The 23,391-nt window shown below is 38.0% G+C and overlaps 1 protein-coding gene across 2 annotated transcripts in view; it reads right to left on the bottom strand.

Annotated features, from left to right (window-relative positions):
- Positions 1–972: 972 nt before the first annotated feature.
- ZCCHC2 (zinc finger CCHC-type containing 2) overlaps positions 973–23,391 on the bottom strand; it is a 44,147-nt gene continuing 21,728 nt past the window's right edge. The window contains exons 5-14 of one of the 2 annotated variants that reach the window (XM_059471712.1): positions 21,839–21,951; positions 19,839–19,933; positions 16,375–16,458; positions 14,463–14,520; positions 11,653–11,788; positions 10,115–10,179; positions 9,155–9,249; positions 6,155–6,283; positions 3,951–5,459; positions 973–2,972 (exon numbers count right to left, since the gene is read on the bottom strand). In XM_059471712.1, coding sequence (XP_059327695.1) covers positions 2,905–2,972; positions 3,951–5,459; positions 6,155–6,283; positions 9,155–9,249; positions 10,115–10,179; positions 11,653–11,788; positions 14,463–14,520; positions 16,375–16,458; positions 19,839–19,933; positions 21,839–21,951 — 2,352 coding nt within the window. In that variant the 3' untranslated portion in view covers positions 973–2,904. Of the gene's footprint in view, positions 2,973–3,950; positions 5,460–6,154; positions 6,284–9,154; positions 9,250–10,114; positions 10,180–11,652; positions 11,792–14,462; positions 14,521–16,374; positions 16,459–19,838; positions 19,934–21,838; positions 21,952–23,391 lie in introns of both variants that reach the window. The other variant, XM_059471704.1, reaches the window with a different exon arrangement.

Here is a 23,391-nt window from a genome sequence, read left to right on the forward strand (position 1 = left end):
ATCACCTTTTACAAACTCCTTGGACAGGTATTTGTGCTCCCTGGAGTCCAGGGAAGGAACATGGGCCACTTGCAGTAATGGAAACTGTGTGATGGTGTCTGTGTGACTCCTGGGGTCAATACCCCACTGTGATTTATAGGAATTGCCAGGAAGGTTGGGGTTATGGGCAACTTTCAGCCTCCTCATCACCTGCACTGGTATCTCCAGAAGTAGGTTGTTCTGGAATAAAAAAATCCAAGGGGATAAAAAAATCGAGGATAAAAATCCAAGGTGGTCTGTGGGACTTGGCTCCATGGATAAACTGCAGCCAAGTAGTAGGAATTAGAAGTTCTCCTTACAGCAGAGTGAGATCAGAGTCCTCAGTACTCTTCTCTTCCTAAGCACAACCTGAGCACATCCAGACACTGCATTCCTAGCAGACCCTTCCACTGCCCTGATCAGGCAAATTTTTCCAAGCTTCTTTCCTACTCCTGGCAACTCCTGGCACCCTTCCATTTATTTTAGAAATAGAAGATCTCACTTTCTTTTCACTACAGATCTCACTTTTCACTAAAGGTCTCACTTTTTTTTTTTCACTACAGGACTAGGACTCACATTATTTGCATGCAGTAAAACAACAACAAAAAAGCACATTTAACCTGGATTTTAGCCCAAATCCAGGAGCCATCAGGTTAGGATAGGCTTATCTGATCTGAAAGGGATGAGGTCCAAGTCCTAGGCCTGTCACACAAGGGCAACCTGTTTCTAACCAGGAGATTTCCTATATCTTAAAGAAGTTTAAATCAAGATATAATATCTTGACTTCAGACACAAGACTGACGTCAGTTAAGTCAAATACTCTTGGCTTTGTCCAAAAGTGACAAATTCCACCCAAAATGGTAGCTTGCCAAAACCTCCATCATCCCATCCCTACACCCAGCAGCAGTGATTCATCGTTCTCGGTGATAAAGGACAATACACTCACACAGGTACTTTTTTTTCTTTTTTTTTATTGCTGTTAATTCAAGGAAAAAGGTTGCATAAAATCCAATCTCTTCTAGAAATATAAGTGACCTTTCCAGTACATTTCAAATATCAAAGTATATGGTAAACATACAAATAAAGAGAAGGTAACATACCTCCTATTTACAGTACAGTATTTTAAATCATAAAATAAGTTCCATAAAGTACAACTGGCAGGTAATTCACAATACAAGTCCATTGGTGGTTTAACACCCTCACTTCAACTCAAACACAGTTCAATCATTTCAAGTGGTCCAAAAATACCCAGATCAAATAAAAATTTTAATCAAAATAATTTTCATTTACTACTTAAACTTTTTTTTTTTTTTTAAATTAAAGCTTTCATCTACCTCCCTCCCCTTCCCCCCCCCTCCAAGAAAAAAGTTTCAAAATGTACACTGGTGCTATAAATATAAATGCTATCTATGAAGAAATGTAGTAATCAAGCTTTTTTTTTCTTCAAGTTTTTTGTTTGTTTAGCAATTTATTAGACAGCTGAACCAAAGATTGATTTTTATTTCATCCCTCTACTGGACACTGGGTCTGATTTTAAGAAAAAAACATTTCTGCCATGAACTGTGAGGAATGCCAAACCTTATGGATATACAGTGGTAGTTGTTCATCGGTGTTGAATGCAGCAGTCAAAAAACACACTAGTCTTCCAGATAACCTCAGTGCACTTTAGGAAATCAAATATTACCTGGAAGCAATTTAGTACATATATTGGCTTTTAAAAATAAAATAAAAAATACAGCAGCATTAAACTTACTTACTCATGATACTGACATGTTTAATACCATCTTAACACTCATTTCAGTCTTTCACATTATACCGTAATTACGCATAGTGGTAAATTGTTATAAAATAGTGACTTTCCTATTTGGTAGACAGGTTCTAATACTAATACCTGACTATTTTGTAGAAAACCATAGCTTTTGTTCAGTTTGAAATAAAACATTTACATTCTAAGTACAATGCAACACTGTAATAGTTTAGGAAAAAAATATTCAATCAAGTAATGTTCATTCTGTGTTGACACGATGTAGAATAGCTTTAAAAAAGGAAAAAATGCTGTCAACTTTCATTACAAATGCAAACACACTGAGTACAACATTCATACCATTTTTTCACCTTTGTTGCTGAACATACAGGCTAAAAAGCTACAAGGGAAGAAAAATCTGTCAATTTAAGCTCGTTCATTGTTCTAAATTTGTTCCAGTCCACACAGTTTCAGCCCCTTCCTGCTCTATGTATTTTCATTTGTTTGGGCCCCTCGAGTGCTGCGGATCAGTATTATTATCAGGTATAGTACACATACACTGTCATGTTTTCCTTTGGACTCTGCTAATAGGATGTTTGAACATCTCCTCTCAATTCATGAGCATTAAATTTAGAGTACGGGCAGGGTCTGTATGAACTGCTAAACACTCATGTAAGTCCAATGAATCCATGTGGACAACCAAGGAAAGTAAAGAAAACAGCAGCATAAGGGGAACAGGGAGGGAGGGAAGAAGATTGTGGTGGGGAACATGACCAAGTTTCTTCTTTCACCATGTGACTGCTCCACCAGTGATGTCAGAGGTCAGAGGAATTTTTTTAAAACTGCAGTAAACATTGCACATGTCTCAAGTCTTCAGTGCAAAAGCATGGTTCGAATGCTCTGTCTGATTGTTTGGCTGTGTGTGTGAATTACATGCATTACGCAAGCCTCTTGTAGAACCAGGAGGAGACCAGGGACTCAGCCTTCTTCTTTTGTACGGAACAGAGGTGCAAAAGCAATGAAAAATTCCAAAAGAATATAAAACCGGGAATGTCCCAAAACACAAGACCAACCTCCCCCTCCCACACACACCTTCCCCCAATTTCCCAAGCTTCACTTTAAGTAGGCAATGTTTACTTGTTTCAGTCTGCAGAATCCAAGGTATCATTGGAAGGGGGAGGGGGAGGTGCGTATCTCAGTCTGTAAGTGCCTAAAACAGGAAAGAGAACTACTAAGTCACTGCTCACAATTAAAATGGATTACAAAACCACTACAAGGTATCAAAATGGACATGCTCTTCAAAAGGCACTATCATCCTCCAGTCCTTTTAAAGTAGGTCCTCAGCTTTATCCTATTTTCTTTCATCCTCTTGCTAGAACTGTAAGTTTTAAAAAAAGATAGAGTGTAGATATAGTACTTGAGCTCTACTGGAAAAATGAAAAGATGGTCCCCTCAAGGTTCATCTTTCCTGTTCCGGTCCAATCAAACTACTAAAGTCAGAATGGGAACAAGGGCAAGAATCAAAAATATATTGTGCTTGATGCAAACCCTGCATTTTCCCCATTCTTCTGGACGGAGAGAGAAATGGGAGCTATTCCTTTTATATTTAGCTCCAACCAGTTTCTGCCTTTTTGCTGCAACTTGTCCGAAAAGTTAAACGTATTGCATGACGGGGCACAGAAGGATGGCTGATTGTGCAAAGGTAAGCCCTAAAAAATGCTAAATATCAAATGGCCAGTCTATTGGTTTTTCTTTCAATTCTCAGAAGTTTAAGGAATTCAAGGTCATATCATAAACAACAATTGATTTCTTTTTGCCAATGAATTCCCTCAAAAAGCACCCCATTGAATGGGAATGGGAAAATTGAAACAACATGCAAGTCTCGACATAATGCCAAAACCAAACCAGTGAAAAAACAATGACAATTTAGGACTGGTATCATTTTACTTTCCAGCTCTGAACCCATTTTTAACTTCACACTGTGAGCCCCGTTCCCTCGCACTGTTCTACAAGATTTTCAGGCAGAGATAGGATACTTTGCAGTTTTAGAGCAGGTCACTAGTGCACAACCATTTACACGAAACATACACACGCACACCTTTCTGCAAGACCAGAAACAGCACATTCAGAAAGGTAAAGAGAAACTACCAAACTCAAAAGCAAGTCCTCTGGGAGTTATCATGATTACCTTGTTGACTGGCCTCCATGGATGACTGCTTACAGTCCTGCGCATAGTGTCCACTTACACCACAATTGTAACATGAAACGTTCCCATTCTTCTTGGGTCCCGACCCATTCGTGTTGGCAACTACGTTAGGTGCTGGATATACAGGATAGAACCTCCCAAATCCTGCCATCTGCTGCATACCATAGTTGGCTTGGCTTCCCATCACTGGGTCATGCATAAGCCCGTTTGCATACGGAGACTGAGGCAGGAAGAACGGAAGTTGTGTTCCATTGCTTTGATGTGCTTGGTTGAGGTAGCTGCCATTGCAAAGTGATGGCAGAGTGAAGAAAGATGGAACTCTGTAGACTTGTCCATGAAGTGGGTTATGATAAAAATAGCTATTAATCTGAAGGCTGCCATTGGTCCCACAGCTACACCTACGTCCACAAGAACCACAAGGGCCAGATCCCAGCTGCTGCGGAGGTAACATTGTCCCGTTAGTGTTATTATTCCCAACAGCGTTTATGTAGGATGTGCTGTCACTCTGTGCAGTGCTGTGTGTTAGAGCGGGGCTCGGGCTGGGGGCAGGGCCTGGCGTGTGTGTCGGGATTGCAGGAGGAACAGTGGACTGGACCTGACCAACACCGAGGCCAGCGGACTGAGGAGGTGAGGAAGTTGCTCCAGTGCTCAGCACGTTTGTATTCTGGTTGGGCAACACGCTGGTAGCGTGAGGGCTGCCTGGCAAAGCATACGAAGCTGGTGGAGGTGGTGGTGCTGCTGTGGAGAGACCAGCTGCTGGAAGAACTACCTTGAGATTGGCAGGCTGAGGGATTGCTCCTGGGTTTCCCTCAATGTGAGGCACCATTTGATTCAGTCCTACCACCTGGGATGCAGGTTTTGTGATGGGATCTGTAGTAGGAACTGGGGATCCTGGGAAACTACCTGGATTGTGGACTGGGATAAAGGCAGTATTTGGTGATCCAATACTTAAGTTTCCTGTCGGCTGCTGTGGTCCATTAACTGTGCAACTTTCTGATGATCCCTGTGGAGAGGGGATTTTCAACCTATGTATTGCCAAATGCAAAGCAGGGCTACCAGGCTGGACAGAATGTGGAAGGAAAGAGGATGGGACTGGCAAAGGGGAAGCCATGAGCTCAAGGCGTTTCTCAGGGTCACCAGAGGTCACCGGGCCCATTCCCGCAGGAGGGGAATTCGCAGCCTCTCTCACCGGCGAGACAGCGACAGGTGCGGTAACCAGCATTCCCATGGTTTTACCATCTGCAGATATGGGTGGCGGGACAACTGCTTCAGGCTTTTGGGCAGCGCTGTGCATCACACAGTGTAAGGCAGGCATGAAGGAAATATGTTGAAACTTTGCATTCAAAGGATCTTCTGAAAGGCTCCCATTTTCATTATTCACTGAAGAGATCTGAGCAGATGATTTGTTCGTATTTGATGAACTGACAGCACTGTAGCCTGTAAACCTGGTTGTATTTTGATTCCCAGAGTCCTCAGAATTGCTGTCTGTATCTGTGGGGACAAAAGCATTTGTCAGTCACAAGAATGAACCTCAAGCAACAGAGAATCATGCCCTGGATCCATTTACCCATATAAGACCTATCAAATTTGATGACATGAATGATAGTTATGTCTTCCCAAACTGTGACAACTTCGAGATTCTTCTCATTCATCCAAATTAAGCTAGGTCCATCTTCATGACTTGTCTATATCTCCCTGCCCAACTAGCTACTGTATCTTTGACTCGTGCACATCTGCAAATGTAAAGAGTAGGACACAGAATGAATTAGGAATTTGCATCTGTCTAGAAAGATATTAACAGAGATTATTTAAATTTGGAAGGAGTGGCAAATTGTCAGTACAAAAAGATGGAGCTCCTGGACATGCCACCCATAATTTCATACAAACCCAGCCCCTTTCAGGCCAAAGTTTTCCACATTATTGTACTGTGGAAATTTCTCAAGAGAGCTATATCACGGAGGCCAAACAATTATGACGTATGTTTAGTAACCTAGAACTCAGTGGTATTAAAACAGTGCTAGAAGCCCTCAAAATGCCCAGTCATGAAATCCACAAAGAAAAATGTATTCTGTGGCTAGTTCAGAAAACAAAGTACCTAATCAAACTAAAATATGAACTAAAATAAATGCAATAAAGAGATTAGTCTGGGAATAAAGGCATTCATGCACACTCTCCATAAATACAACCTCTGTCTTTTTCCTCTTCACTATCAAAGCTTTCCCGCCCATCATGTCGTGGACTAGAAGGAGAGCTGTAACTTTCAGACGATGTTTCTCCACACGTATCATGACCAGATCCAGCATCCAAATTCAGATCTACAAATAAAAGTTGTCAGATCTCAGTGTATGGAAGTGAGGTTATTTTGGTTTTCTCACATTTCCCACTAGTTGAGATTTTTGCCTGTTTCTACTTAATTGCATCTGTCCCCTGTATTCCTATCACTTCCGTTCCCAGCACTCAGGACTGGTCTCTTCCCTAAATTTGTGATGAGTGAATCCTTGGTGTTAAAAAAGATGATACTGAAAATTGGTATTTATGCATAGCAGTGAAAAGAATGATGATCCTGAATGATTCCTGTGATGTTTATGCTGGACTGCAGTACAACACTGATTTCCTCTGAACAGTAGCGATCCAGCATTTCCACTGGCAGAGCCGCAGCACTCCTCAGTGACACCAGCACAGGCAGGAAGCTAACTCAGCAGGACACAGCAAAACAATGCACCACTTCACAACTCACTCTTCTAGAACAGGCTTTAACCAAACTCTATCAACAAATCCTGTTTAAAGAAAAAGAGGTGAACTGAAAAAGTGGTTAACTGTTTTCTAAATTCTGAATGGATCATGGGACACACTTTTGCTGGAAACCACCTTTCAGGGTGGGTAGCTACTATGGTTTGGCTTTCAAGTACAGCCTCAGAGGGGAAGAAAAATGACAAACGCACCCTCTCTCAGAATCTATGACAAACACAAGCTGGAAACCCCAGCCCACAAAACCTTGGTTAGCAAAACCTCAGGACAAAAATTAGACCACTAATTATTATAATAATTTATAAATAAAATAATTTTCCTCCATTTTTTATTGCTACCGGAAGTTTAACAGGTTGGGATGGCTCACCAAAAAGTTGCCTTAATGCTTCAGTTCTTGAAATAATTTCCTGTATTAAACCCATAATTGCTTAAATTATTTTAAGAAGTACTTTGAGCATCTAATATAAACTGGAGCCTCAGTGTGAACCAGGGATCACTAAGACCTAGAGTGTAAAGTGATAATCACAAAGTATCCAGTCTTAAAAGTTACTATTGTAACTAACTAATGCTTCAGACAAGCTCAAAATAGGGAGTTAAAAATGAAAGAAAACATGATGTAGTTAAGAATTACAGACTCAAAATAGGGCATTTCAAACGAAGCCTGGATATATAAACCTAGGCAGAGATTCAGATTGTTATTTTTCCCCATAGACTATTTCTCCAATAAGTATCTCAAAAGACAGTTTGATGTTTATATGTGGGTTGAAAGCTTGTCTTTGAGCAGGATTCAATGGCTAACAGCCTCTGTAGGTTACAGCTTCTTTTTGAACCGGCCAACCATTTCACAGGAGGCAGTCTCACATCTGTAGAGTGGTGGGCAGTGAGCAAACAGAACTCCTATGGAAAAGCATTCCCTACTAACTTTGCAGAATCAGAAAATCAGCTGGTTTGGAAAATACTTCTGAGATCATCAAGTGCAACCTATGCCTAACACCATCTAAACCATGATACCAAATGCCACATATCCAGTCTTTTTCAAAACACATCCAAGGATGGTTTTCACCTTTCCACCACTTCCCTGGGCAGCCCATTCCAATGCCCTGTCATTCTTTCTGTGATTCATTTTTTTCTAATGTCTAGCCTAAACTACCCCTGGCACAGCTTAGGTCTGTGTCCTCTTGTCCTGTTGCTGTTTGCCTGGGAGAAGAGACTGATCCCCACCTGGCTACAGCTTCCTTTGAGGTGGCTGTACAGACTGATAAGGTCTCCCCTTACCCACCACTGCATCACCTCCTAAAGTCATTGTCAGTTCATAAAACTCAGTGCGTTTTGCCTGACAACAAAAACAGTAATCAATCAGAAATGCATGCAGCACAGCTCTGCTGTAATGTTTTCTATTTAACGGCCCTTAACTATAGCTTTCCAAAATGGTTCTAGTCTTGCTAAGTTTGTGAACAGTGAGTTCTTAGAAGTTTTACTCAAAGCTGTTTGTAAAAGGTAAAAACACCTGCCCATAAAACACAGCAATAATTCTGAACTGGACCTAGCTGGAACTCTCCAAGGTGAGAAGCAGTGAGAAAAAAGATGGAAAGCTTAATCAAGATTGTATCACAAATGGAAGCAACAGAAAGACAAGGCACTTTTAAGAGTCCTTTTCAACACTTAGGCCAATTAGGTGGCGTAAAAAAAGGCGAACTCTTTGTCAACCTTCCGTCACAAGAACTACATGTAAGACAGGCAAGGTCACAACTGATAGCGGGAATTTAGAAAACATCAAGATGGCGAAGTCAATGACTAGCACAGACTACAGAAATTTGTAATAAAGCTTGAAGACTCAGTTTACTAAAGGAACACAAATATAAGTTTTTCTTACAACTGACTGATGTACACAAGTCCTGGCCTAGACACTCCATTTAGGATTACTCTAAACTGATGACCCTGCTAGGGCAGCATACAGAGTTCTGTGTGGTAGCTCAGTGGTCACCTGATATAAACACTACAGTTCATCAATGGTTCACACCATAGGTTTTAGACAGGTTTCTTGTGGGCCATTGCGCAACAGATGGACAAACTAGTAGGCTACAAAGAGCACACTAATGGCAAGATGCTCCATGTCCACACACTCAGACTGCTGAATTTCATATGGAAGTAGCCCAACAGTAGCTGTTTCTGCAATTACTTCACCCCATCAGCTGACTTATGCAGACTTGACAAGTATTTTGCCACCTATGCATGAAGAGACACACTCCAAGCAATTGGATACAGAAGACTGAGTCTAGTGCGTTCTACACAGCAAGTCAGAGCACAAATTAGGCTGCCAATATACCAACTTACACCAGAACATTTTTCAGACTTGTGCTTTCCCCTTTACAGAAGGCCTCAAATAAATCAGCTGCAAGTTCTGTTTCTTACTAACAGCTTTGGAAAAAGCACCTTACCTTTTGCTGTCCCAGTACGGATGTGCTGCGATGCTGCAACTCGAACTCCATTGCTCCTGTTAGTCAACCTGCAGTCAGTTTTCTTTGCTTTGTCCCTGTGTAAATAATTTCATGGCTTTTTTGCAAATGCATGAGTACAAATAACAACCATGAATGAACATGGAATGACACTGGAAACAAAGGCAGTGACTCCAGGCCAGAAATGTGTATTTAATAGATATAACAACAAATAATAAAAAATTAAATGGAGGCTGCTGGTGCAATATACCAGGAATTAAGCTACAAGCAGCATTACTAAACACTATGAATGAATATCTATATAAGAAAAGATACTGAAAAGGAATAGGTGCAGCAAACAGTAAAGTCATTTTTGAAAGCTGATGTGTGTAATGCAGCCCTACACCAGTCTAGAATAATAGTATCTGGAAACTTGGAAGTAGGCAGAGTAGTACGTAAGATTCGAAGTACGTAAGGGTCAAAGTGCTTTCACTTCTGGCAGTGTAGAGCTGTGTAGCCTGCAGGAAGTTCGGAAGCCCTCTGATGTGCAAATTATGTTCATTAAGACATTTCAGCCAGTTATCACCCACTTCATAATGTTAAAGGTTACTGTCAACCCTCATTTGATTTTCAGTATATTCTGGACAGCTTAACATCTTTTGAGTTTCAAATAAATATAAAGGGGAAAAGGCAATATGGTTAAGAATATACTTCCACTCCTTCATCTTTTTATTAAATGCCAGGCGCTATTTTGAGAAATTAATGCATTCACTTAAAATTCTATTTTTCAAGTTACTTCTTTATAGAATATAAAATAAGGATTTTTATGCAGCCTTGCCTCACACCATGCCAGCTCTTGTGCCAGCACAGCAAATGAAAGCACCTAATTGACTGCAGACACTGTTTATCAGAGTGAATGCATTATACTCCATTTCTGGATTACCAGTTACATTAGAAACCTACTTTTCCAGCTGTGGCTTTCCTTTCTTCTTGCTTACTGCAGACAGACTTCGTTTTTCCACTGTGTGCTAGGCAGAAAATAGAAAGACACCAGTCAAACAATTATGAAATCCAAGACAACACCTCTTCTAGACTGACAGGTCCACAAGTCCAAGAGTAGTGGGCTCACGGGTGCTATAACCACTCAAAGAACCACTTGTTCAGCGCATCTGAGCCTATAAAATAATGTGTCATGTCTTGTGTTTACACGAGAATCAGCAAAACATTCAGTAAATTACTGCTTGCAAGTATGCCAGAGATATCAATCAAATTAGTGTTTGCATGCTGTTCTTCCTCCAGAGGATAAAAACAAATGTGTTTCATCACATACCTGCTAAAAAGGCCGACCACCAAGCATAAGGAGCTATACAATTTGTTGTTATAAATGGAATTATTTGATAGTTGGGTGAGGGAAATACATGTGACAAATTATTTCTACATAGTGACAAGCAGGTACCTAGCCTTAAACTGGAGGTTTAAGCTGCTAAACTGAACTCTAGAATACAGCACACAAGCACATAAGAAAAAACAATTCTTAAAGTATGCTATCAATAACTGTCATTAACAACTCATATTTGGCAAGGAAGTAAAATTTATGAAAATTCTGAAATAATCTCTGTCCAAATCACTGTATTTGGACTTCCTTTAAATAGCTTTTCCTTTGCTTTAGTAAATTAACCTTTTTCTTGCTTCAAATTTGCAGTATTTCAAACTTTGATGCAGCCTACCATTTCATGTTTAGAAGCCAACCTCAATTCACTATCCTGCTTTGTCAAAAAAGGAAACTATTTTTGTTTGGCTTGCTATTCCACACATAACAATCAATAGCCAAATTCCAAACATAAATGAGAGCAATATCAAACAATTCAAACATTCAGTGTTTTTCATATATAAGCAGTGAGCAAGCTTCCTTCCCCCAAATCAGTAGTACATAATTTTATTTATAAATAATTATTCTGCTTACCTATAGTCATAATGAGATTGAGCATTGAAGAGACACAAATCCCAGAAAAAGTGTATATGTATCGATCTATTAACTTTTTTCAAAGATTATTACTTAAATAATGCAGGCAAGACAGAAAGAATATGTTTAACCTGTTGTACCTACTGTAGCATTAATACAGTTTAGCTACCAATACTGTTTCTAGTTTGTTCCTTGCAATAACAGAAACTGCCCAGGCATTCTGGAATCCTCTCTAATGACAATGCTACAGTAATAGGAAAGTGCCTGATCAGAAATTAACATTAGACTTTTCTGATTACTTACATTCTCCTGGGGAATTTTATTTACCAATTCATAAACAAAATATTCAGCTTTCTGAGAGTGTGGTAAGGAATTATGAAGGGTTTTCTAATCAAGGTAAGTCAGTAGCAACTTCAACACTTATTTTGTACAATATCAGGAGCACTTGTCATCTTCTAAAGCTAAATCTCATCACGTGTAGTGGACAATCTTCTCAAGTTTCTCGGAATATGGTTTTAAAGAATAAACAGCAACACACCTGGTCAAGTAGGTTAGTACAGTGCTCTGGGTGCTGCTGGACAATACAGCTTTTTCTCCTCCAGTCCACTACCCCATTCTGCTCCGAGTGCTGAATGTTAAGGCTATCCAGTGAAGAACATTTCGCACTGCTAGTGCTGCTGAAAAGAAAAAAAAAAGCCCCAAAAGTTATGCTGATGTGAACAAACTTGCGGGCTTGTCTTACCAACATACATATTTTGCATCATGTTGGGAAATTTTGCTTTCAGAAAACCCTAGGAATTTTCAAGAGGTTTGAAAGATGTAAATTACAGCAGTTCTTGTGCTCCAAAGTTATGATCTGATCATAACTGGAGTTCTTTTTTCATTTGTCTACTATAATTTGATGTAAAATTCAGAACAACAGAATTTGTAGAAAACAGTAATTGAGGGCAGAGTTTCCTTGGATATTTCTATAACACAAAAACTTTGCTATTTTCATACCAGACTTGTGGCAATTTTCCAGACAGAAATGTAGTCTGAATTCATCTTCTTTCTTCCTTATCATTAATGACAAAGCTGGAATTACTTTTTAAACTCTGTTTCAGAATTCATGAGCTATTTAAAGAATGGAGACACAGTTACTACAGATCATACTGCAGCTGTGTTTGTTTCAGTTTTGAAATGGTCATCTTGCTTTGCATTTTTACCTCCAGGAATGCTAGTTTTGAGTAGTGCTGGGAGAGGGGAGTTACATTTGGCATTTACTTTGGACTTTATAGTGATTTCCACTGAAGCTCTGCTCTACAGCAGCCAGTCAGAAGAAATATTGAACTAGGTCTGAGACCACTGGTCAGCTAAAGCTGCTGGAAACTAGTCAGGGTCCTGACAGAGTCAGTAAGGCACAAGGACCTGTAACCTTTTCATATCTCATACAAAATTATGCCTTACTGCAGGTTGGATGCAAAAGAAAAAAAGAAAAAAGGAGTTAATACTTTAAAATTCTTATTTAAATACTTATGCTGATAATTGAAAGTGCCTTTTAATTCAGGGCTGCTGGCAAGCTGCTTCACAAAAGTTAAGCAATATGAAATGTTACTCAGCTCCATGATGGCAGAAATCCAGCTCACTGGAAAGCACAAGACATCATCAAATTCCAGTAGCTACCTACCAAATATCTCTGTGAGTAAGGACTCAAACTACTTAAAAGATACACAATAGAATATTTTTTAAAAAAATTAAGAAAATGGCAAGAACCCAAGGTCCCAAAAGACAGACATAAACCCCTGATTGCAAAGGCAGAAGTAAGGTCACTTTAGAAACTTCTGCCAAGTGGAGGTGAATGGTTTCACTGCCAAATTTGCAGTCATTTCATGGAAACTGTAACATTACTAAAGTTTTTGTTTTCTATGTGTGATCTCATTGCTACCAGTAAATTTTTCAACTTTTCAAGAATAAGGCTGCAATACTGAAAGAAAACAAGAGGCAGAGAGATGCACAATGTACCAATGCTATTTGAGATTAACTGCTTGTGACTCTAAACAGCATTATGCATATTTATAACAGAAAAGCTCCATTCAGTGCCATTTTTTTACAAACCCATAAACAAAAGGCATAGATTTTAAGGAGACAGACACCTAACCAAACAGGAAAGGCCTAACAGACCTCTAGCAGTCAAGGAGTACATATATTTCCCCCTCTTAGATAAACAGAAAATAATAGTTAGCTAAAGAAGTTTCTTTCTCAGAACTTTGTGGAAATGTCTGTCCCTCTCTTCCTACCTGAAAGACAGATCCTAAACCATGGTCAGCCTTAGTGTAATTCATTATACAATGACTAAAAAAAAAGACAATTTCTTTATGAATAACCATAAGCTAGTAAATTTGGATCCTGATCTGATAAATTTGTAGTAGACTGTATATCCACCGTTATAATCACAGATTTTGTCAAGTTTACACTTTCTTCTTGAGGAAATATAAGCTGAAAGTAGGACAGTTTAAAACCAAAACAGACAAAAAGCAATAAGTTGTCTTGTGGTGAGTTCACAAGAATTTTGTCTGGTAAAGATCTCTAGACGTTAACCAACACTGTTCTGTGCTATGTTTATATCTAATTATTGGAATTCCAGGTAAACTTTCAGTACAAGAAAAATACCTTTTACAGGCAAATTAACACTGAACAAAATTGTAAATCACAATAAATTCTGTATCCATTAATTTCCCTTGATTTAGTTGAATTATGCACAACTATGTGCAAACATACCTGAAGTCTTTAATCAAAATACTTTAATGACTGAATTCACATTAGATACTTCAGGAATCTGAAGGCATATATAAACTAATATGGTTAGGAACTGCTTCCACTTACAATGGACACAAACCAGAGAGGTGTGTGTGCATCTGCCAGTAAGCAAGGGCAAGAATGGGCTGCCTTTTCCTATAAGCTCCTCTTTGAGGTTTCCTAGCCTTCAAATCAATAGCACTGGAAATTTTCAGTACAAGCATGGGGGTATGTGCACATAGGAAAGATACATGCCATACAAATTATGGCATATCTTATAAACATAAATCAAACATCCATTCAAATTGTGAAGATCCACAAAATTTGGGAAAGAAGAGCTATCCAAATGACCTAGACCTACAGATTTAGAAGCAGAGTCTTCTGAACTATTTTTTTAATAGTTCAGATGTTAGTAACAACCTCCTAAATTGTAAAAATAAGACCAGAACAGCCAAACACAAACAAACAAAAGCTCCACAAAGAAGCATTAATCTAGAAGGACACATACTCTCAAAGCACCAACAAATGGAAGTTCAGACATGTAACATGGTCACATTACACCCTAGTACTTACTTGGCAACAGGACTTTTTCCATTATGTTTCTTGTGAACTGCTGTGTGCTGCATTACATCTGGAAAAAAAAACAAAGCATAATTTCAACAGAAATTCCATTTAATCTTTTAAATCAATCTAGCAAATTCATCTTTCCATAACTACCAGGCACATAGCAAAGACATCTCCATTAAACAGGTCAGGCTTCATTTACAGTGCTGAAATTAGCAGGTGTTGCATAGAAGAGAAATCAGTTTGTATAGATTATATAAACAAGACTCTTTACTTTCCATTTCACAGAACAATAAAACAGAAAGAGAGGAACTATGACAATGCCAATGTTTGCTCACCTCTGTATTTAATTCTAAGCACTGAATGCATGACTGAGTATCACCCAGTATGAAAGATCAGAGAGAGAAGGAAGGAATGAATCAGAAAAAAATACAACACTTTGTTATTTCTTCTGAATACTGAAATTAATCTCAAAACTATGTCACACATTCTGACTAGCAAACAAAAACAAGTCCTACACTAAAGTACTGCATTCTGAACCTGAAAATTCACTAGGCAAGTAAAGCTTTGCAAATTACACCTGGCAAAAAGAGATACAGCCTCAAGGCTCAGCTGGGTGGGGCTCCAAGTAACCCAGTACGGTGCAAGATTCCCTGCCTGTGGCAGATGGTTTGGAACTTTAAGATTTCCAACCCAAACCATTTTAAGAGTCTACAAAGAAAAACTGAGAATTTCAGAGATATAGTCTACCCTTTTTTTTAAGGCAAGTGTTACATTTTAACAAAAGCAACTTTCCTTAATTCCAACTATTGATGATCTTAGTATTCTTGGTACTTAGGATTTTGCCTGAACTCCTGTCAATGCTACACCTAAGTTCAAATTCTAGTTTAAAAATTTGAGAAAAAAAATTATTTTTAAACTTCTAGTAACCACTAAAATGGCACAAAAGGTGTTCTGAAATGCATTTGTAGTTTCACCAGATGAAGAGATTTATGTATTTTAAAGAGCAGTATTTAAAAGACTATTTGGGTAATAGATTGTAAATTTACTTGGTGTGCTCTGAACTCTTAAGAATATGGCAACGATTATCAACACAAGAAAAAGCTGATCAAACTGCATATGTAGATTACTGAATCCACAGAAATTCAACAGCAAACTTCTAATGAATTATTAATGTGAAAGAGGATAAGAGTGCTGTCATTACTTGAAAGCCAGCATAAGTGTTCAGTGGTCTGTGTTCACCCATCGGTCCCCTTTCCTGTTCTTTCCACCTACCAGGAGCTTGTACTTGTTTCCTGCTAAAAACAATGCAAAACTGGCTTGCTGTTCCTTTCAGAATGAAATTACTGACCAGTCACCAGGCTGCTGCTTCCATGTGTGAACTGTTTTTGAGGCATTTGAAAAACACAAGCTTTCAGACTGTAATCAATATTCACTACAGTCCCAACCTCAGTAACCGTCCAGAGTATCAAAGCAACACAGGTTAAGAACAAGAAAAGGAAAACTTGAACTTCCTTTCTGTGTAAAATTAGAAGCCAGACAAATTTATCATATTTAATGTAAAACAGTCTTGAAATACCGCACTTAACTCTGAACTCTGTAACTGAAGAATAAATAGGTAAAGACATGAAAGTCTATAAATAATCTTGGCTCATGTAAATTGTGAGGTATATATTCCTGGTTGTTCAACACAGCTGTGAACTTCTACCTTTGAGCAGTCTATGAATGCTGCCACTTCTTGAGTTATAGAACAACCTCTTAAGGAAACTGCTGAAAGTACATGAAAATTCTTCATTTGCATAGCAGATTTAATTCAATTTTTGTACCACTTTATACCAATGGAGAAATCAGTGAAGTGTATGATTTTCAGAACTGATTGTGGCAAAATATCTCCAAGAACCACCTTTGAGTACACAACTACCTTCCTCCTGACTTGAAGCTTCTGAACTGTCCTCCTTGAAGTGTTCTGCTGTCTTAACCGTCTTCAAAGAGGGTTGTAAGTTACCTGCAGAGAATAAAGTTCACGTAGTAACTTTATAGATCTTGAACAATTGGACAGTTCCTGAATGTTTGCACTAAACTGGAAGCTAGGGAAATGGAAGACTGAACTAACTGGTTGGCATGTGGCAGCAATTTAAATATTGCCTTTGTCAAAGCAGGCCATCTCCAATAGTAAAGGCTCTTAAGAGATACTTTTATTTTGAAGAAAATAGTGTCGAAAATAATTGTAATGCTATGAAGAAAATAGTGTCAAAAATAATTGTAATGCTATGGGGTACAATTTCAAAAGGTTGTGATTGTGATAATTATTAGAGATATTCCTACTATGCTGCACTTCAGATTTTTCTTTATAATCTTTCTGTGTTACAACAGGAAATGGGAGGAGAGCAATGATAGTTACTAGCATTCTTCTGCAACAAATTACACTCCTCCACTGTCAAATCATTCATCTGCCAAAAGCAACCTAATTTGCGATAAAGTCTTCTAGTGCCCTTAGCACAGTCTTCACACACCATTTTTGCCTTTTTATGCCGGACAGGATGAAAAATAAATAAGAATAATATTAACAGTTTTATTGCAAAAACATCACTTTCATGCTCCGAGAAAGGACTTAATTTCTTTAATAATCTAAGAGTTCACTCTTCCTCTCTCAAAAAGTTTCAAGTTAGTGCAGGTAAAAGCATCTGAAAGCTGCTGCTTAGGAGGTTGAAACATTGATAAGATCTTTCTGAATAGCATCTGCATTGAAGATACTACATCCCCAGAGATCATGTTGGAATCAAAAGTCTACTCCAACCTGAAAAATTGTCTAAACAACTGAGTTTATGAATCAAGAGGGAGCTAATTGATTTCCTCCTTAATGGAACCATAGCAGCTTAATAAGCTTACTGAATATTCAGTGTGAGAAAGCCACTATTATTTAAGGTATGAAGACTTTTCACAAACACAGAATTTACTTCCACATAGGTTTTGCTAAATAACTTTGTATTTCTGTGAAAAGATATTTTTATCGCTCACTCTGTATAGCAACTGAAGGCCAATTTAAGCCACAAATGCTTTGTCTGTCAATTAATTCTGCATGTTTTATTTGAGAACTAGATGAGATTTTTTTCTTAAATATATGCTTCCTTTCCCAACACTGTCAGCACATGCAAAACGCGCAACTATGACTAACTTGCAGTAACAAGGTGCAGGATTACAGGAATCCTAAACAGGAAAACACAGAAAAACACAGAAACCAACAATAAAAAAAAAAAAAAAACCTCAAGGGCCACTTAACTGGGGCAATTTTGGCAACAGGTGGGGTGAGCACTTTTGTCTTAGTATAGCCTGCACCACAGGAAATATGACTGTGAGCTACCATGGACAAGCCATCCACTTCCCCTTCTCAAAAGAAAAACACCTAATGCTAATTACTGCTAACACAGTAATTCTCCTCATCAAATGTTTTCTTAATATCTAACTCAATGTCAGGGCCTGAATCATGCCAATGGGCTTTGCAACTCTTCCCTGCTCTCCCAAGGGCTTCATTCACCTGCCCACAGTGAAAATCCAATCCGGTACACCGCAGTGTTGCAATCTGGGGTGTGACTGCTGGGAAAAGAACTGAAAGATGCCTCAGCCAGGGCCTCCATCCTTTGGCTCAGGAGCTGCATTTGAGCTCAGGCTCTTGCCTAGGGTGCACTGCTGGCACACCTGTGCCTGCACATGAATCTTGCTGATCCTGTTCTTAACCCTGACCTACTGACTTGTTTTTCTGCCTTGACCTCAGACCTGCCTCACTACTCTGGACTTGTCTGGCAATCACAAGGTTCTTGCCTGCCCCTGGTCCTAATCTTCCTCATAAGAAGTTAAGCCTAGTGCTTTCTGTCTGATCCATCAGAGAGAACAGATCATCCCTTTTACATTAGGACTCTGGTATTTGATGACTTAAATAATTTTCCATTTGAGTCTTTCCTCCACTCTGCTAAACAATTAAGTTCCTCATCCTGTCTGTCATATATTCTACATCTAACAAATCCTCATGAACTTTCATGTGCTGAATTATTTATTACTATAAAAATTGTCTCACATTTAAGATCACTTTGTAATCCATAAGACTTCTGACGGAATTGACATTTGTCTGTTCTCCTTCTGGTCTACCTACCCTGAAGATCATTTCTGCCCTGTCTTGATGGAACTTGGCACTGGTTCTTTTCTGAAACCATTTCAAACTACTACCATGTACAACAATGCATCTGCAAGTACTTCCAAACCAGATGAAGTCTACAGTCCAAAATATGCACACCCTGTCCAGCGTGCCCATCATTAATATGAATCTTTCTGGACTTTGGAAACGCCTTCCTCCCCTTGCAGCCTTTCAGTGCAACAGAGGTGTCAATTCTTACAGCAGTAAATTCTAGCCAGTTCCACAATTACCTTGTAATTAGTTTAACATTTCCACAAAATTGCCATGTAAGAATGTACTAAGTGCTACTAAAAAATGTTACAAAGCAACCTACAGCTTCTACCCTAACCACAGCGCTTCTATCTCATCATGGAAAGAATACATCCCTCACAGATCACACACATCATTTCAAACTGAAGTCAGCTGTCATTCCTCTAGTTTTTCCCAAACAAATATGAGCTGTCTATTTGGAATCTCCAATCTATTCAATTTCCTACTAAGATCTTTTGTAACTTCTGAGGTAGTGGCCTCCCAGTGAGTGCCTCAACTGTCATGTGTGTAACATGAACTGAAATAAGGAAAGATTAAATGGAAATAAAGATCACATCATCCTAAGACATTCATACAGGGAAGTCAAGCTTTGGTTACACAAACTGTAATACACAAGTAGGTTAAGAGGGCCACCAAAGAAATCTCTGCAATATAAATGATGGTACACAATTCTGTATGTTCTGAAATTAGGGACATCCCATCATTTATGTACTCAAAACAAATCTCAGTTTAAATATCAAGAGAGATGCTTATCTACAAAAAAAAAAAAAAAAAAACAAACAAAAAGCAGATGTGATTTTTTGAGTCAGTTCAAACTTTTTGTTCCAAAATTTAAATTTTGTGAAATGAAGAAATGTCAAACATACTCATACTCAAACATATTCAATTCATAACAGCCTACTTGAAGAGCATGACGGTACAGAGAAGAATGAAAGAAAGAATGAAAGAAAGAACAAAAAGAACACAAGCTGATGCTACATAGCATGTTCCCACTGTCAAAAGTATGAGTATCTGCTCAAGAAACTATTCATTTACCAGGAGTTCAAACACAACCAGTGGAATATAACACACAAACAAAAAATTGTAAAACTGTACTTAGGCACAGCAGCAAGACTAGCTTTTTATAGACTTTTCATAATATAAAACAGTATTAGGATATTTCTTACTGTGAGTGTGCAAAGATTCTGATGAAATTGATTGGAAGAAGTTGTATACTCTCTGATTCTGCAGAAAAGCTTGTGATGTATTTGAAAATAGCTGCCTGAAATTTAAGTGAGAGTTTATTAAACTAAGTAACAGAATCATAGGAAAAACACAAAAATGTACTACAGTACCATTTAAAAGCAAAATAGGCAGTTCTTAAGAAGTCCAAACCCTTCAAATTGCACGTTCAACAATGCTAAAAGCTACTTTTGAGCTGAGCTGTTAAGTGCTAGTGTAAGCTTGGAGTACAGACAATATAAGCAATTGGCATGATGATTTTTTTGAATTTAAAAAGATAGGTGCTTTTGAGTCATCCTAATTCAAACATTTTAGCTGCTTGTAACATTTTATTAAAGAGGAGTTTGGATTGAGTCCAAAAGCACTGGACTCTGTATTTTAACTGTTTTTTTTTTTTTTTTTTAACTGAGAACACATTTATTTTCCCAAAACAATGCACCTGTTTCTTAAATACATTTGAAGGGTAAATACAAAGTTGAGTTCACCTGTAAGGTAGGTATTTGAATTTTGCAATTATCTCCAAGAGCAAAGGGCAGGATGCTCAACATTGCTCTGTACTGGTCTGAGTCAGTTACCAAGATGTCAATGACAAATTTTATTAGCTTCAAATAAGAAAATAGGACAACAATTAATGGTTTTCATTGCCCACACACAAAGGTTTCAGATATTACTTGCCAAGAGGCACTACCCAGCTCTATTTCTTGGGAGGAGGGGCAGGGGAGAGCAATTTTTGGCAAATGGGCACATATTGAAACCCCCAAATAAGTATATATTTATGTTAAAACTGATACTGAAAGAAAAAGGAATTTGAATACAGTAATGCTATTCGCTTGAGATTATTCATGTAGCATTCCTGTATAGTCACAACACAACCTGCAAATTGTAATTACAGTTGCTTACTCTATCACAGTTCTGTATGTTCAAAGGTTATCTTCCAAGTGAGTCTCTTGGGTTTGTAATTACTTTGCAGTGAGGCTTCATAATCTTTCTGTATTACAACCTCTGTTTAACAGGTTTATTGATTTAAAACCACTATGTTTATCAGCCAAAACTGTTCACAGAGATTAATTTTTGGCTTGACAATCAAGCCAATAAAGACAGATAAATATTACAGACTAAGATTTATTAAAAAATTGGCAAGGGGGTAGTTGGGGCTCAGAGTGGCTACAAATCTTCTTTAACTAAAATACTAGGACAAAATGCTAGAACTAACAGAACATTATGAGTAGGAGTTTGGAAAGCAGTGCCTGATTCCTCAACTACCCCAACTCAAGAGACACTGCCTAACATGATGAATAATTTGTTTTCAACAAGGTTGAACAATCCTGACTGAAAAGGACAAAGATAACAAGGTATCTGTACCAAACCAGGAAAAAAAAACAAAACCAAAACCAAGTAGGTAAACCCAAATTCATATTACTGTTCTGAGTTATAGAAATTGACCACCAAGCTCTCTCATCACTAAAGAGCAGGTCATGAGATATGGGCCATTTTCTTATAAATACACGAGCTACTTTTAATTTTATATACACACTTCATTATTACAGTTTATACCTTTTAATTTCCGTTCTGTCTCTCACTCTACCCTGTCATAAAAAGTAGAACATATGTGCTCTGAGTTACTGTTTCTAGTATTTCTAAATATACCCTTGTAAAGGAGGTAGTATACTTCCACAAATGCTAATCATTACTATATAATGCTGCTTAGGACAATTATTTTCATAATTGTGCAATTACTTCCAAAGAAGTAATTCTATGAAGTTTACTAAAAGTCTTAATTTAAAGAAAATCTAAGAGTCAAGAGTATCTATTTCATCACTGCCTTCCCATTTTCTTTGCAAATTTGGTTTAGGTAGCAGAATTTCCACTGTCCATAGAAGTCTTCTAGCTTGACTTCAATCACTTTTCTGGTGTTGCGTTTCAGGCTATTTGCTAAAACATTTACCTGATTATGGGCTCAAGATCAGCATGCCTTCGTTCTTCCCTCTTCTGAAAACCCTGATTTAGTGCTCTTAAAATAGCCTTGTCAAATGCTTCAGAAGATAGTTCCTTTGGGAGCTGAGAAAAAGGTTAATGTGAAAAATGAGTAATTGACATTTTAAAGACTGCATTTGTTCACTATGAGTCTTTATACCTTTTGGTATCAACAAGAAACTCAATTGTTTCAGTTTGAGTGATGTGTTTTACAAACCAAAGGTACAACAAATCAACATCATCTAGTTTTGCAAGAGAAACACTTTGCTGTAAATCCTCACAGAAAATCCAGGCATAAAATTGTTTAAAGCTGTATTTGAAGGAATTACTACCAAATACTATGGTCTTTTCAGGATAGTTTATAGCCTTTTTTACAATTTATTTCTTTAAATCTTTCACATATAGAAATTAGTTCTGAAAACACAAAAAAAAAAACAAAACAGGTGTGACTGAATGCACTGTACTCACTATCATCACTTAGCTAGACTAAACACTAGACTTTAATACACTAGACTTCAGCAGGCAACACTGAGATTAATCACTAGCAAGTCCCTCCCCAGTTGCTATAAACACTGAAACACCTTATCAAAATTCATTATAACTTTCCAATGCCAATACTACAAAGTGAGGTCTTCTGATGTTCTAGATGAGAAGGCAAAATGCTTGCTACTTAAGAGCACATCTATTTTAAATGAAGACTATTCCCCAGAACAAAGTTTTTTCACCTTTAGAACTTTCAATGTTGTACTTATGTACATCAAAGCTGATCAAACTTGTAAATCTACATTTTAAAAAATATTTTAATATGGTGCAATTAAGAGTAAACTGCTACTGAAAAAGGCTTTTTTTAAATTGAAGTTCAAAGCTATTGCTAATGTGGTTAAAACATCTGCCACCAATTATGATCAACAGCACTCAGCAATTTACACTAAAGCAGCATCTTCATTTTGTATATCTGGAATACACCTGACCCAGAGTGCCAGCTGGATACTGCATCCAGCTACTGGAACAGCAGCCCAGCACTCAGTAATTCTTTCACTGAATCAAGTGGTACTAACAGAGGGATGCTGTGTCTGATGCAGATAATTGCTTGGTAAAATACATAAGAGGAACTCCTGGAATCCAGACAGACAGGTGCTGTTAGTATTATGTTAGTACAGTACTGCAACACCTGAAATGTCTTATATCTAAAACCACAAAGGGCTGAAAGCAGCGGTTCTTAACAGACCCTTTGGCTTTAATATGCATTACTGAGGAACTCTTACTGAAGAATTAGTCAGTGCTAGCCAAAAGGTATCAGGAAGTTGCTGCAGAAGTGTAGGAATGATCAAATCTCCTATCCTAGTATTTTGTATGTAGATTTGTCTCTGGAAACAGTTACCTTCTTGCTTTTAAAACTTCCACTAAAAGGAATGCAATTCCTTCTGTAGTTAAAGATTCAGTTATACCAACCCAAAATTAGGTGCTTAAGGTAATGGGACAGCCTTGTTACTTACTTACAAGCTTATTAGTCCTTCCACATAT

Source organism: Ammospiza nelsoni, chromosome 1 (assembly GCF_027579445.1).
Source record: "Ammospiza nelsoni isolate bAmmNel1 chromosome 1, bAmmNel1.pri, whole genome shotgun sequence".
Taxonomy (NCBI): Eukaryota; Metazoa; Chordata; class Aves; order Passeriformes; family Passerellidae; genus Ammospiza; species Ammospiza nelsoni.